The sequence below is a fragment of the Neophocaena asiaeorientalis genome, unplaced genomic scaffold, assembly GCF_003031525.2.
Source record: "Neophocaena asiaeorientalis asiaeorientalis breed wild unplaced genomic scaffold, Neophocaena_asiaeorientalis_V1.1 scaffold648, whole genome shotgun sequence".
NCBI classification, from domain to species: domain Eukaryota; kingdom Metazoa; phylum Chordata; class Mammalia; order Artiodactyla; family Phocoenidae; genus Neophocaena; species Neophocaena asiaeorientalis.
The window spans coordinates 1,206,987-1,221,321 of record NW_020172781.1 but is presented as its reverse complement, the minus strand read 5'-3'; the positions used below and the strand labels follow the sequence as shown (position 1 = coordinate 1,221,321).

Here is a 14,335-nt window from a genome sequence, read left to right as displayed (position 1 = left end):
GATGCCAACCATCCAGATGTTTGAAGACATTCAGATGAGCAAGTGTCCACATTTTTTCACTTTTCAACCGGGCGTTTTGAGGGCGTCTTAAAGACACTGCTTCTCTTGACTTATTTCTTTTTTTGTCCTGGCCACCTCCTCCCTTGATCCCTTCCCTCTATTCTGCCTTCCACCCACCCCCCCAAGATCCATAAATCTGAATGTTTCCATTGTTGCTGGACTCATAACCTTTGGATTTTCCATTTAACCAGGGCGTTCCCCTCTTCAATAATAGAAAGTACAGCTGCAGGGTACCCTGGCAAGAGAGAAAAAAAAAAAAAAAAAAAAAAAAGGCAAACTAACCATTCCCGAGTTTCTGATCCCCTTCCAGACTGGTTACAAGTAAAGAAGGAAGAATAATATGAAAAAGGCCAGAGCACATTTTGGAAAATCGTAAAATTACACATTCCAATCCTTAATACCCCAAAGATCTGATGCAGAGTCCTAAGAAAAACCCAATGCTGGCTTATTGATGGAAACAGGACGTGAGCATTCTCCAGTGCCTCTTGGTTCTCATCTCACTGTAAAGAAATTCCAAAGCCAGGATCCAAATTTCACGTCGGTCGCGATAAATGCTTGGGATGTAATCTCTGTGTTTATTTTCGTGATGGTTTGGTTTCTATCTTTTTATTGGGAGCCTGATAACTGATCAACAGCAAAGACCTCTGTCCCAGACGAGTCCTGTTTCTCTTCCACGGTTGGGGAATGGGCTGTAGTCAAGGGTCAAGTCCTCAATCAGATGAGTCCACGGCTTGGTTTCAGAAAGTTGCGTAAGGGTGGTCAATTATACTGATATAATGTCCCGAGCCCAGAGGAGTCTCTTGGACAATAGCAAACCTCTTCGTGATTCTGACCACGGATCACCATGTAGCAGTGTGAAAAACCCTGGTGCCTTGCGTGTTTCTGGATGCTGTCGATTCTGGATAAGGTGACTTTAATGATTAATCCAGAACACAGATCTTAGGGCACAGTTATGTCTCTGACTCACTGGCTACGTGACCTCGGGCGAACCATTGGACCATCCCAGTCTCAGTTCTTGTTTGTACGTGGGGATAATTCCTACATTTCATGTAGGAATTGACATAATAACAGTGCAGTCCAGTTTCTATCTTCCTCGTACCTAAAGTAAGTATTCAAATCTTATCTGCCCAAGTAATGTGGGTCGACTCTGTTTTCCCCCTTGGAAGATTGGACAGATGGCTCTGTGAAGGTCATCCGATACTTGAAGGTGTTCGGGTGGATTCCAGAGCTAGAAAACTCACAGAGCTGCTTGCAAATCACTGATGCCATTGAGTAAATATTGTCACCATCCCCAAATGGGTCATTTCCCTTGCTGATGGAGTTCATTCAGATGAAAGACCGTGGTGGAGTCTCCACAGACAGAGACCCTGGAGGTAGAGCAGTGAGCAGACACTCCTCAGCTGAGTGACCTTCAGCAAGTCAGAAGCAGGACTCTAATTCAGGCCTTTGGACTCCTCAAACAGTGCTCCTTCGGCTAGACGGCCCCAACCTTTCAGCCTTCATGCAACCCACTGTGTTCAGAGAGTATGACAAGGTGGTAACCTTGACACTTACGGATGGATGGATGGATCTGTGTGTGTGTTTGTCCCCACGCCGTTAGCTCTTAACTTTAAAGTGCAAAGAACTAGGATGGTATTGTGGGCAGATCCTAGATTGGGAATCAAAAGACCCCAGTTCAGATCTCAGCCGCTATCTGAAGCCATGAAATGTACTGACTTGCTTACTATCTGTCTCCCGCAGGGGGAATACAAGTTTCCTGGGATCAGGGACCTTTTCCATTGTGCTCTCCCCTTGTCTTCAGCACACAGCACAGTGCCCAGTACACAGTAAGTGTACCGTTAATATCTACTTGATGAACGCATCCCGGATCGGCCACTCACCAGCCACATAACCTTGGGAATCCAAGCTCTTAGTCCTCTATTTTCCCCCCTGCAAAATGGGGATGGGAGGGCATCTCCCATGGCTCAAAGACTGCAGTGAGGATCCAGTGAAGAAAAGGAGGTAGAATCGCTCTACAAACTACGGAGACCGAGAAGATGCAAAACCCTTTACTCTATCCAATTCCCTCTCTGTACCAGTGCAGAAAATGGCTTTGCTAAAACCTTTATTTGGGTTGCCTTTGGTTTCTAATTGTGGGGAGGGTAGTCAGGGTGGGAGGGGGAAAGAAAGACAGACAAGTGCTCTCCCAGGCCCTGGGGTCCTGGATTTGATTGAGTGGTATTGATAAAAGACCTTCCCAGCTTTTTTGGCTCCAACCATCGAGAGAGATAGTTTGGAGACAGCTGGGTCCAAACACAAGGGGCCCTCTGGCCGGCCTGGCCCTTTGACATTTCATTGGGGCTGCCTCCTGGGCTGGTTGGAAAGGAGACAGACAATGAGGGGAAGTCAGATAGTGGGGCAGTCAGGGGCCGGGGTCGGGGGAAGCCACCCATGGAGTTATCACTTAACGGGAGTCCCAAACTGGAAGGAAACCTCGGCTGATTCCTTATCACTTTACAATGGAGGCTGATGATGAATTGCTTTTTGTCGTCTCCGAGGCAGGCAGGCAGGACAGACCGAGCTTGGCTGGAATGTTCTCTGTCTCTGGGAGCTCCCTTTTGGGGGGTGGAGGGAGGTGAGAAGGGCAGAGGTTTCTGCAGAGGTGAAAAGAGCCTGGCACCCCGAGTGCACAGATCTCAGTATGTAGGAATTTGGGGCGGAGTGGCTCACTAGCTGGGTGACTCTGGGCAAGTTTCTCAATCTCTCTGAGCCCCAGTGTACGCATCCGTGAACGAGGGGCAATTCTTCACCTTGTTATCTTCAACCAGTCACGAGGTCCTGACTCTCCCGACATGGCCAGCTCTTCTCCGCACACCCCGGCCTGAGCAACCGTCATCTCACACCTCAGAGCCTGCAACAGCCTCTGAATGGGGCCCTGGCATCAGTTCTATCACAGCAAAGTGACCGCCTCAAAGCACAACCCGAATCCCGCCACTCAGGGGTTCAGACGCCTCCAATGGCCGCCCATCGGTGTTAGGCTAAAATCCGAACCCCCCAAAATGGCTCACAAGGGCCGGCGTCGTGCTAGCCCCTGCCTTCCTTGGCAACCTCCCCTCCCGTCACTTCCCCCTGCTCTGTGCTCCAGCCACCCTGGCCTCCCGTCCACTGCCCCAGTGGGAGTGGGCTCCCCATCTTCAGAGGGGCTGCACGCGTGCTCTTCTCAACGCCTGGACACCCACTCGGCACCCCAATCTCCTATCCAACTCCCACTCTCCACAGACCTCAGCTGAAATTCTCCCCTGATGCCCTACCCTAGTCCAATCGATACCCCACTTGGCTTTTTGTTAACACTTTCCGTATCTCCGTGAGAGCATTCGAGCATTCGATCGCCACTGTCATCAAACAAATCTATAATGAGTCATTGAATGTGTGAGCTGCCCGCAACCGTGTGAGTTTCCCAAGGGCAGGGCTAGCTCACGTTCAATAGAGGACTTACAGGTACCAGGCACTCTTTTAGGTGCTCTATCTGGATCATCTCATTTCATCGCCTAACGATCCTGCAGGGTAGGTGCTACTGTCGTTCCCATTCTGCAGAAAAGGTAGTTGAGAAAGCTGGAGCAACTGACCCATGGTCACACTGCTGCCAAGTGTCAGCCTCTGGAACATACTGCAACGGACCAGCCACTGACTCTAGCTTCCCCAGGGGCCGCCTCAAGTTGATCCCAAGTTCACTCGAGGATCCCGCACAACACCCCCACGCATACCAAGTCCTCACATCACCCAAAGAGGGTCCATCAGGCTTGCATTCAAAGCGTCCACCCTGCATCCTCCAGGAGTGCATTTACAAGGATGCTGCTGTAAATACTGAACTCAAAACAGCGCCCTGATTCTTTGTAACTTCCTTCTCTTCTGCTGGTCTGGCATTAATTTAATCGAAAGAACTCTTTAATTCAAACCTGGTGAGCTCTTAATCAGCGTGTTTGACCCAGCCTCAAGAGCAGATCTCTGGTGGACGATGAAATTTGGAGACCGTAGCCCATAAGCAAAGGTAGTGGAGGCAGATAGGGCGGTGGTTCAGGGCCCAGGCAGAGTCTGCAGACCAGGCTTGGGTTCAGATGCTGCCTTCAAGAACCATTAGCTCACAATTTTCCCTCTGTGGGCCTCAGTTTCCCCGTTTGTGATGTGGGTTAATAAGAGTACCTACTTAATAACTTTCTTGAAAAGGCTGTGGTCTGGAACCTAGGCAGGGCACCCTTAAATATAATATAAAACAGAATCTCTGTGCAGGGACCTGTGTTTCATGGGACATTCTTAACCCCTGCTTGTGCCTGAAGAGGCATGTTTGCAGGCATCTGGTCTCCAGCCCATCTGGCAGCGGTCGTGCCGGGAGTTGGGCCAGGGGGCCTGATGGGGTGATATTGTGCAGGACTTCCAGATCCAAGGAGCTTGGATGGGCTTCAGGTAAGTCTGGAAAGCTCAGTCTCACCCAAGTCAGCTCCCCAGCCCCAGGCTTGGAGCCGTGATAGCTCTTCCCTCTTTCAAAACGTGATTTTGGTAAATGTCAAATCACCAAACCGTGATCCTTTCCTCATGTCACCCCTGTTCCAGAGAAAACTGCAAAAGCATCCTTTTCCATTGGTTCTGGTTAGTGAGTTGTTGGGTTTTGTTTGTTTGTTTTTTTAAAGAAAACCCATGGGGACTGCCCTGGCGGTCCGGTGGTTAAGACTCCGTGCTTCCACTGCAGGGGGTCCGGGTTCGATCCCTGGCTGGGGAAGTAAGGTCCCACATGCCATGAGCACAGCCCAAAAAAAGAGAGAGAAAAAAAAAAGGGGTCCAGGCACCAGGCACTGGGCTTTGACAGGCGTCGTGTTGGCTGCTAGGGCTGTGAGGCCCAACAGGGCCACTCTAAAGATGGAGCCGTGGGCCCGCTGGAGCGAAACAGGGCCGGTTTATTAATTCAACCCTGTGCTGAACACAGAACAAGCATGATTTCATGTCATCTTCACACCGAGTCTATGAGACAGGTCCAATCACGGGCCCAAACCTATAGATGACTTTTAGTGATGTTTAGAGTAACTTATAGTGACGTTTGCTAAGTAACTCGCACCTAATCATAAACACTTGAAAACGGCAAAGGTAAGATTCATCTTGCTTTTCTGACTCTGAAGACCACAGGCATAAGCACGAGGTTACATGGCCCCCTCCCCTTATGTCTGTTATCCCAAACCTTCACCTAGATAAGCAGCCTTCTCTTCACTTCCTCCCAGGACTCACCTTCTGGAGGGATACCTGCCACTTATTCCTTCATAGCTGTCACCCAGCTTACCAAGTACCAACTGCTCTAGGGAACTTAGCATCACTTACAAAGGGAGAAAGTGACACACAGCAGGGCTAGGACGCCTGCCTGAGGTCACACAGGAAGCTGGTGGCAGAGTTGAGACTCAAATCTGTTTCTCTGGTCCCACTGCCCGCATCAACGCCTTCGATTCTGCCTCGAAAAACTGCCACCAGAAATTTCCTTCCTTAACCTCCACTCTGGACTCAGATAACTTAGGAAAAAATTCATCCATTTCTCATTTGGCAAAGGAAACGAGGTTGTGTCTCAGACCGCAGCCTAGTAGATTTAAAGAGGGGATGCACAGGAGAGAAAAATCTATTGTGATTTTGTTCTCTCCCTCCCCGCCTTTTTCGCTATTGATTTGATCTGGAAAGGAAAGAAGAGCTCAGAATCCACCTGGGAGAAACCCTGCACGTGAACTAAAGGGCACATCTAATTCCAAGGAGGTTCCCTGGAAGCACACTCCCTGACGACTAGTGGCAACATAAACTCAGCTTTATCCTTTTGGGGCAATACTTCCTCTTCAGCAGCTGAAAAGAATGAGGCCACTCTAAGTTCACAAAAAGGTATCTACGATGCATTCTAAAGTTTAAAAGAATGCAAATTGCAAAATAGATGCGGTATGATATCAACTGTTAAAACTAAAAGCAAAACTCTTTGTATTTGTGGGTGTGTGCAAGTGTAAATAAATAAATGGGTCTGAACATCTCAAATAAGTTTTCCCCAAGGAAGGGGGGGTACGCGTCAAAGGAATCTGTAGCTTTACTTGAATGGTTTGAATTTCTTACAATCTCTTTGTAGTTTTGCACTGCTTACATTTTAAAAATAAATACACGTAGTTATGTGTACTTATTTTTTCAAGGAAAAGAAGGAAGAAGTACAGAGAGTGGCCAGGACGGCAGGGCTGCCACACTCACCTTTCCTCTTGGTGCAGTGGTAAATTTGGCCATGCTCCTGGGGCAGCGGGTACGGGTTGGGTGGGGGTAGGAGGTCCTGGGAAGGGCCAGACACACCATTCTCACACTGGTACTGGGACCCCAAGTTGGACGAGGCGGAGAGAGCTCGAGGCTCACTGCTGAAAGGACTGTGGTTGGAGGCCACTTTCTGTCTCACTGTGCTCCTGGGAACCACGGGATATTCTTTACTGAAAGACAGAAGATGCGAAGTAACACTGATCAGTGGCCTGACAGAGATCCTCCCGCTGGCTGAACCACAGGGTCAAAGACTCTACCGGAAAACTCACAGAATAAGAAACAAAGGGATCTTTGATGAATGAATAGATCCAGTTATACTCAAGTGCATCCAATGCATCCTATCCTATACGTATATATTTAGTCACCACTTTTCATGTCTTATACATTAGGCGAGTAGATTTATGAATAGCTCTATACATATGCAGAAAGGTAAATGAGCACCCCCAGTTGAGACCCCTCTCAACAATCAATAAACACATATGGCAGGTGAAATATTTCAACCTATTCTAGACGTCTTTGAATTCCCTAATTCAAAAGCTAAAGAGCTGAGAGCTCACTGAGACTTAACTTCTGGATCTCCATCTTTAAAATGGGGCTGTGGCCTTTGCCCAACATTAGTAAAGAATGGTAGCTGACCACCTGGGGTAGCCACGTAAGAACCTAGGTGACCCTAACTCGAATAGTTTGCTCCTCGTGCCTTAGACTTTCCTTTTGAGTGCCGTACTTGTCACCAATGACATAACACTTAACTTTTCCGCGCCTCGGTTTTCCTATCTGTAAAAAAGGGATAATGAAAAACCCCAGGTTCAAAGGGTTATTGAGAGAGGAAATTAGTTAATACACGTGAAAGGCTTAAAACAGTGTTTGGCAAAACAGATGGTAGCCATCAGAAGGACTGTCACAGTTTTGGAGGCAGAGTAGAGGGAGAGAGAGAGGGGGAAGGAAAAGGAGAAGAAAAAGGAGGACAAGGGAGATAGAGAAAAGAGCATGGAGGCTAAGACCAGGCAGATCCAAATTCAGGTCCCACCTCCACCACTCACAGGCTTCTGGGCCACAACCTTTCTGAGCCTCAGTTTGTGACGCCATAGGTACAGCCTCCTCCAAAGTGCTCAAAATCTGGTCCCTCACACTCATAGGATCCGTCCTCCACATTCCCTTCCCTTCAGCTTTCAGACCATTTTTTGCCACATAAGAGTTTGAGAAATTCAACCGAAACCTCTCCTGGAAAGGAAGAAAGAGGTGCTGGGCATCACAAGAGTCCCAAAGGAAGCCAGGTGGGTGGGGGAGGGATCAGAGTGAGAGTTTGCAAAGGAGCTGAGAGGAGGGACAGCTCAAAGATAACAGGTAGAATTGAGAGAAACATCTGGGGTGTATAAGAAGAGAACGGCCCGACCCATAATATTCCCATATGCACAAAGAGGAGGCGGCTGCCAACGTTTGGGATGGGGGAAGGAAATCTTGTTCAGGAGAGTAACTAGTACAGTGTGTAGGCTGATGGAAGGGTGATTTGCCCATCTTTTCTGGAAGGCAATATGATATCACCCCTTTTCTTTTTTTTTTTGGCCACGCCACATGGCTTGTGGGATCTTAGTTCCCCGACCAGGGATTGAACCTGGGACCACGGTGGTGAAATCCCCGAGTCCTAACCACTGGACCACCAGGGAATTCCCAAGAGCATCCATTTTTAAAAATATACAGGGACTTCCCTGGTGGTCCAGTGGTTAAAACTCCACACTCCCAATGCAGAGGGCACGGGTTCCATCCCTGGTCAAGAAACTAAGATCCCGTTTGCCATAAGGCATGGCCAAAACAATAATAATAATATACAATAACATGGAGCAAGCAATCCCATTACGAAGGATTTTCCCAAGAAGCCATCAGGTCAGTACCCAAAGATGTAAGTATGAGGATTTTCTCTGCAGCACTGTCTGTAACAAGGGAAAAAACCAGAAATAACCTAAATGTCCTCATTAATGGTAGCGTCAGCTTTGATAGAGCTAAACGATGGAATATTATGCAGCCTTGAAAAGGATGAGAAGGCTGGATATGCACAAATTCAGAAATCTGTGTGAGCTGAATTAAGTTAAAGAAGGGGGAAACAACATGGTCTAGATTATGAAATGAATCCCAGAGGTTCCCTCCAGAAGTTGGGGTTACGGGAGACTTTTTATTTTTTTATTTATTTTATTTATTTATTTATTTTTTTTGCAGTACGCGGGCCTCTCACTGTTGTGGCCTCTCTCCCGTTGCAGAGCACAGGCTCTGGACCCACAGGCTCAGTGGCCATGGCTCACGGTCCCAGCTGCTCCACGGCATGTGGGATCTTCCCGGACCGGGGCACGAACCCATGTCCCCTGCATCGGCAGGCGGACTCTCAACCACTGCGCCACCAGGGAAGCCCTGGGAGACTTTCTAGATCAACTTATTACTTTCTGTACGTCTGCACGGCTTGGCTCTTTTTACAGTGAGTGCTTACGAAGTTTAGATGAATACTTCCATGTTGAAAACAATAATTACTATTACCAATTATTAACAGAATTAATATATGAATTATTAATATAATAATTATTATTATAGTGTAGCAGGAGGACTAGTTTAGGAGGAATACACAAATAAAGGAAGCGCATACAGTCGTCCGGAGCGACGTGTGACCCTCCAGACTCTCCATCCATCCTCCCCCCAGCCCCACCCACCGCACCACCGCGCCTGGCAAAACGCAATGGAAACAGAGCTGAAATTCCCAGGGGAGGACCTGCTTGGCTGGAAAGCAAAATGAAAATGAAGTTGAAGATACTCAAAGCTTCCCCCGCATTTCCCCCAAGACAGGTCCCTAGAAGTGAGAGGGAGAGAACAGGATTTGAATCCGATCTCCGGTCATCTGCGGATCCAGCAAAGCTGCTAGCAATACCCCTCAGGAAATGTCCCTTCTTCACGCAACCCACAGAAATGAGTTCTCCAATCCACTAAGTCTGTAGCACAGAGCTCAGCTAAAGGTCATAGAGTTGGCAGGTGACCTAGCTAAGCCTCAGTTTCCTCATCTGCAAAATGGGAGAAATACGGAGATACTTTGGAGAAACCACAGCAGTCAGCCCTGAGTCCTCCGGACACTTCCCTTCCCTGATAACCCACTGGACTGTGGTTTTTACTTGGGTATCTAAGAATCAGGGTATAGTGGGAAGAATAAAGGTGTTCAATTCAGGAAAATATATGTTCTATACCAGACGTACCATCTAACAGCTATGTGATCTTGGACAAGACACAATCTCTCTGAGCATGCGTCAGTTACCTCCCAAGATTGTTGAAATTACCCAACGATACACTCTAGAAAATGTCTGGCACATAGTAGAAACTATCGTGACTGCCGTTACAAAATGACTCGTGCTTTCAGCCCATAAAATTTCTCGGGAGGGAGCAGTGCCATAAGCCTGTCTGTCTCCTTAACTTGGAGATCTTAACTTTGGGGAAACACTTAGGGGTGTAAACTTAGATTTTCAAAATGATGTCTTTGTTTTCACTAATCTTGAATTGGAATTTAGTATTTCTTTCTGTTTGGGTGTCAGCAACACGCCACGGTTCAGTTAGCAGCCCTAGCGACTGTCATCAACAGAAACAAAATAGCTTCACATCCCGTTGCAGCGGTACGTGTCTCCAGACACCATTTATGCTCGTGATGACTACAAAAATACAGTCGTTTTTGACCTGCCACCAGATCCTGTTACTTAAGACGTTCATAAAGTGCACATATTACTATATCACCATTTAGAAAAGATTCTGACAACTATATTTTAATATAACTGGCTTCCTTGGCAATCAATGCATCTTTTTTTTTTTTTTTTAACATCTTTATTGGGGTATAATTGCTTTACAATGGTGTGTCAGTTTCTGATCTATAACAAAGTGAATCAGCTATACATATACATGTGCTCCCATGTAATGCATCTTATTTTACACATTTAATCAGATTATTCTAAGAAGTGATCCCTAAGCTTCACCAGACTGCCAGAGAGGCCCATGGCCTGAAACAGAGTAAGAACGCCTCTCTAGAAGAAATATGTATCAGGAAATCTCGAACTTAGCTGTGATTTTTGCCATGAACCAACTATACTTTAACTGATTCCATTTTTAAAATGAATTCTTTATCTAAATATGTTTTGCCTCACTCTGAGTAGTAATATACATGAAATTAGGGGGTTTTGGTACTAGTTACAGTTTCCCTAATGCAATTTAAGTAAATACCTATTAAAATCAAAAGGTACACCTGGGGCTTCCCTGGTGGCGCAGTGGTTGAGAGTCCGCCTGCCGATGCAGGGGACACAGGTTCGTGCCCCGGTCCGGGAAGATCCCACATGCCACGGAGCGGCTAGGCCCGTGAGCCATGGCCGCTGAGCCTGCGCGTCCGGAGCCTGTGCTCCGCAACGGGAGAGGCCACAACAGTGAGAGGCCGCGTACCGCCAAAAAAAAAAAAAGGTACACCTGAAATCATCTTACGAAGAGCACTACACCTAGCACATTTTGAAGAATGCTGCATCCGCCCACTTCATCCTCTCCATGACCCTATGAAGTGGGTACTGCTTTAGTCCCCATTTTACAGATTAGAAAACTGAGGCCCAGGCAGATTAAATAACTTGCCCAGGATCACAGAGCTACAAAGAGACACCACCAGATTTCTAACCCAGCTGTCCCCGAATTACTTCTAGCCAATCTCCTACTGACTTCTTTCAATTTTAAAACATAATATGCTTTTGGGGGTGCGGGTGTTTGGGGCCCAAGACTCCTCTCTCACTTCTCCCATCCCTCAGGGGGACGACCATCTCCATCCTGGGCCCCCGCCTTTGTCATCTGAAAGTACGTCAGAGTAACCAGGCAGGGGACAACGGAGTATCTGCCAAGTTTCCATGAGGCTACAGACACCCTCATGACACCCAGGGGGTCTCCTAGCCCAGCTTTCCCGTGGCCTGTGTCATCTCAGAACTAAAGATGGAGCCATCCTGAGCAGCGTCACTGCTCAGACTCTCCTCCTGGGGCCAGGAGGCTGAAAGGAATGAAATCAGCTTTACAGTTCTCCCTTGGCTGCCGAAGCTACAAAATGGAAAGAAAAAAAAGAAGAAGAAGAAGAGGAGAAAGGAAAATTATAATAATAATAAAACATAAAGGTTGTCAGATCTCACTGGCAATTCTATTTAGGTCTTGCTTAGTTCAAGTACTGGACTGTCAGAGATCCAACAGGAAGGGGGGAATCTCTTTTCGTTTGATATTCTTAATGGAGAGCGTTATTTTTTTAATTAAAGAAAATAAGTCTTAAAAAATGTTGGCTGAGGGAATTTACAAGAGAATGTATCAATGGACTCCGTGGAATTCTCCCTTCCAGCACTGCCAAATTGCAAAATTACTCCCTGGAAAGGCCAAATTCTGCTTTTGATTACTATCACTCACAGAAGTGGGAAAGGCCTATTATCCCAATAACCACTTGTCCCTCTCAGTTTGTTCCTCTCTGAAGACTTGAAATATCATTCCCACCACCAATCACGCACATCTTTCTTGATGCCTGAAAGGCAACATCCCCAAATCCATCTGACAGGTGTCAAGATTGAGGCATGGAAGAGTACAATGACTTCTCAATCAGGATGGAGCTACGGAGGCAAAGAGGAGAAAATGGTACCAACAAACAACATTGGCATCTTTTTTTTTGACCACAATGCTTTCGGGATCTCAGTTCCCTGACCAGGAATCGAACCCATGCCCTTGGCATTGAAAGCGCCCACTGCTAACCACTGGACCGCCAGGGAATTCCCGGGATTGTTTTTCCCGGACCAATCAAAGGAACTCAGTGAGTAGCAACATAGCAAAAGCCTCTAAAGTCCCTATGATGAGAAGATAAACTATTTTCCTCCACAGTTTGAGAGCGTCATTGAAGAATCCAGGACACCAGAGAATTAAAGTGAAAGTTGAAAAGCCCTCGTGCGTCTGGGAAGAGGGCAGCAACTGGGGACTGTTTTTCCACCACCCTCATCCTCGTCTTCCTCTTTATCGTCCACGTTGTTCTCTCTGTGCGTCCTAATGTCCCAGCTACTGTACTGGCTGACTTACATGCTTTCCCTCATTTGATCCTGGCAAGAATCCCATTTCATCACTATGATTAGCTTTACTTTAGAGATAGAGAAAATGAGGCTCAGAAAGGCTAAGCAACTTGCTCCGGATCACCCAGCTAAGAAGAGGTAAAGCCGAGCTGCACTCCAGGTCAGGGCTGTTCCAAAGCGCTTGCCAAGGGAACTGCTGCCTTCCCATCACTGCTGGGATGACACAACCATTCTGTTACATAGCGCATCCTCCTCTGTGATGCCAGAGTTAGATATTGGCTACACCAGGCAACAGCAACCTTTACCGGTCAAACTGTCAATCAATCCTGCTTTACCAAGTGTCAAATCCCGCTGCTCTCCGCTGTCTCCTGCAGACACAGACGCGCTCTGCCCAGTCTGGACACCAACCAGGGTCCTGAGTCCCTCAGCTCACTCTGGGTGTCAGGGCTGCAGACCAGCTTCTCCCCAGCTCCGCCTCCCTCCCACATTCTGTTCCGCGTGAGCGGATGCAATGAATGACACCATTGTCGCCGGGTCTGGGTTGTAAAACGTTACAAGGGAATATTGAAATCCAAGGCCAAACGGCGTCGCAGCCTGCTAACGAACGGCCCGAGAATGTTTTCCACTGCAGCCGACTGAATTGGCCTTTTCACGGGAGCAGGTGGCAGAGGTTCTGGGGTGCTGGGAGGTTTCTGTTGTTTTCCCCTGCCGATGCTTACTCAGTTTCTGGCAGCCTTTCTCAAACGACTAAAGCAGCGCACTGGGGCGAGGCTGGGGACTGTAAAATCTCTGTTCTCGAAGAGCAAATTCCTCCTCTCACTAGCACTTCAATCTGCTATTAAAATGAAAAGGGGGGCCCCAAAGTCCCATGAGAGCCTTCCCGGTTTATTAACTTTCTGATACGCTTGGGGAAGCAATTCTGATCTAACGTGTGTGGACACTCAAGGGACAGGAGGCAGCTCACCCCAAGTGGGTTTTTGCTCTGCAAATAACGAATCGCTCCCTCCTCGTCTACAAAGTGCTTCACGACCGCTTTATGACTCGGATCTCACCACACCACTGAGCTGGAGAAAAGCACGGTGGACGCTGCTCCAACTCGCGGGCGAGGCCACGGGGACACAAAGAAGTAAAGGGAATTTCCCACCATTGATTCAACCAGGGCTGTCTGATGTAAGCGACAGCAAGAGACTCAAAGACTGGGACTTCCCTGGCGGTCCAGTGGTTAAGACTCTGCGCTTCCACTGCAGGGGGCACTAAGATCCTGCATGCCACATGCCGCGCCAAAAAAAAAAGAGAGAGAGACTCAAAGACACTGCTCTCTCTAGCCATGAGCACCCACCATTTATGACAACTTTGGTTGGCAACTCTTAAATCTCATATATATAAGTTCATACCAGGGTGGTCATTTCAAGTTGCAGCTCTGAAGTCAGGCTGTGTGGATGTACCTTCCTTTGGTACCCAGCCACCAACTTGGCCACTGTGGGGCTGGCTAAGTTCTTCCTTTCTCTGAGCCTCAGTCTCTTGTCTGTAAAATGGGAATATCAGATTCACCGCCTCTCAGGATGGTCAAATGATACAATGTTTGGAAAGGCTTAGCATATATTTGGGACACACTGCTCGATAAACACGAGCTTAGAAACCGCACAATTATGTTTTGAAGCAGAAGTTCTTACCTTGCAAGGGCTTCAACTGATCTATGAATCGCTCCCCCCCAACCCCTAATATCAGATGAGTAGAGCTTGTCAGTTTTTTCTAGGGAGAGGTCCATACTTGCATCGGTTACTCTGAAGGGGTCTGAGATTCACAAGAAGGTTTTGAGTAACACTACAGAAGCAGCTCCAGAATCAAGAGAAAAGTCCTGGACCAGTTATGTGGATGATTCAGGATATCTCCCTCTGCCTCAGTTT

The 14,335-nt window shown here is 47.5% G+C and overlaps 1 protein-coding gene and 1 non-coding gene across 2 annotated transcripts in view; both read right to left on the bottom strand.

The window, feature by feature from the left end:
* Positions 1–14,335, bottom strand: part of TBX5 (T-box transcription factor 5) — a 43,435-nt gene that overhangs the window by 3,706 nt on the left and 25,394 nt on the right. Inside the window, exon 7 of the mRNA XM_024741544.1 lies at positions 6,295–6,521. Within this exon, the coding sequence (XP_024597312.1) occupies positions 6,295–6,521 (227 nt within the window). The remainder of the gene's footprint in view (positions 1–6,294; positions 6,522–14,335) is intronic.
* TRNAE-UUC (transfer RNA glutamic acid (anticodon UUC)) lies at positions 7,943–8,015 on the bottom strand. The gene has a single exon. It is a non-coding gene; the product is annotated as a tRNA-Glu (tRNA).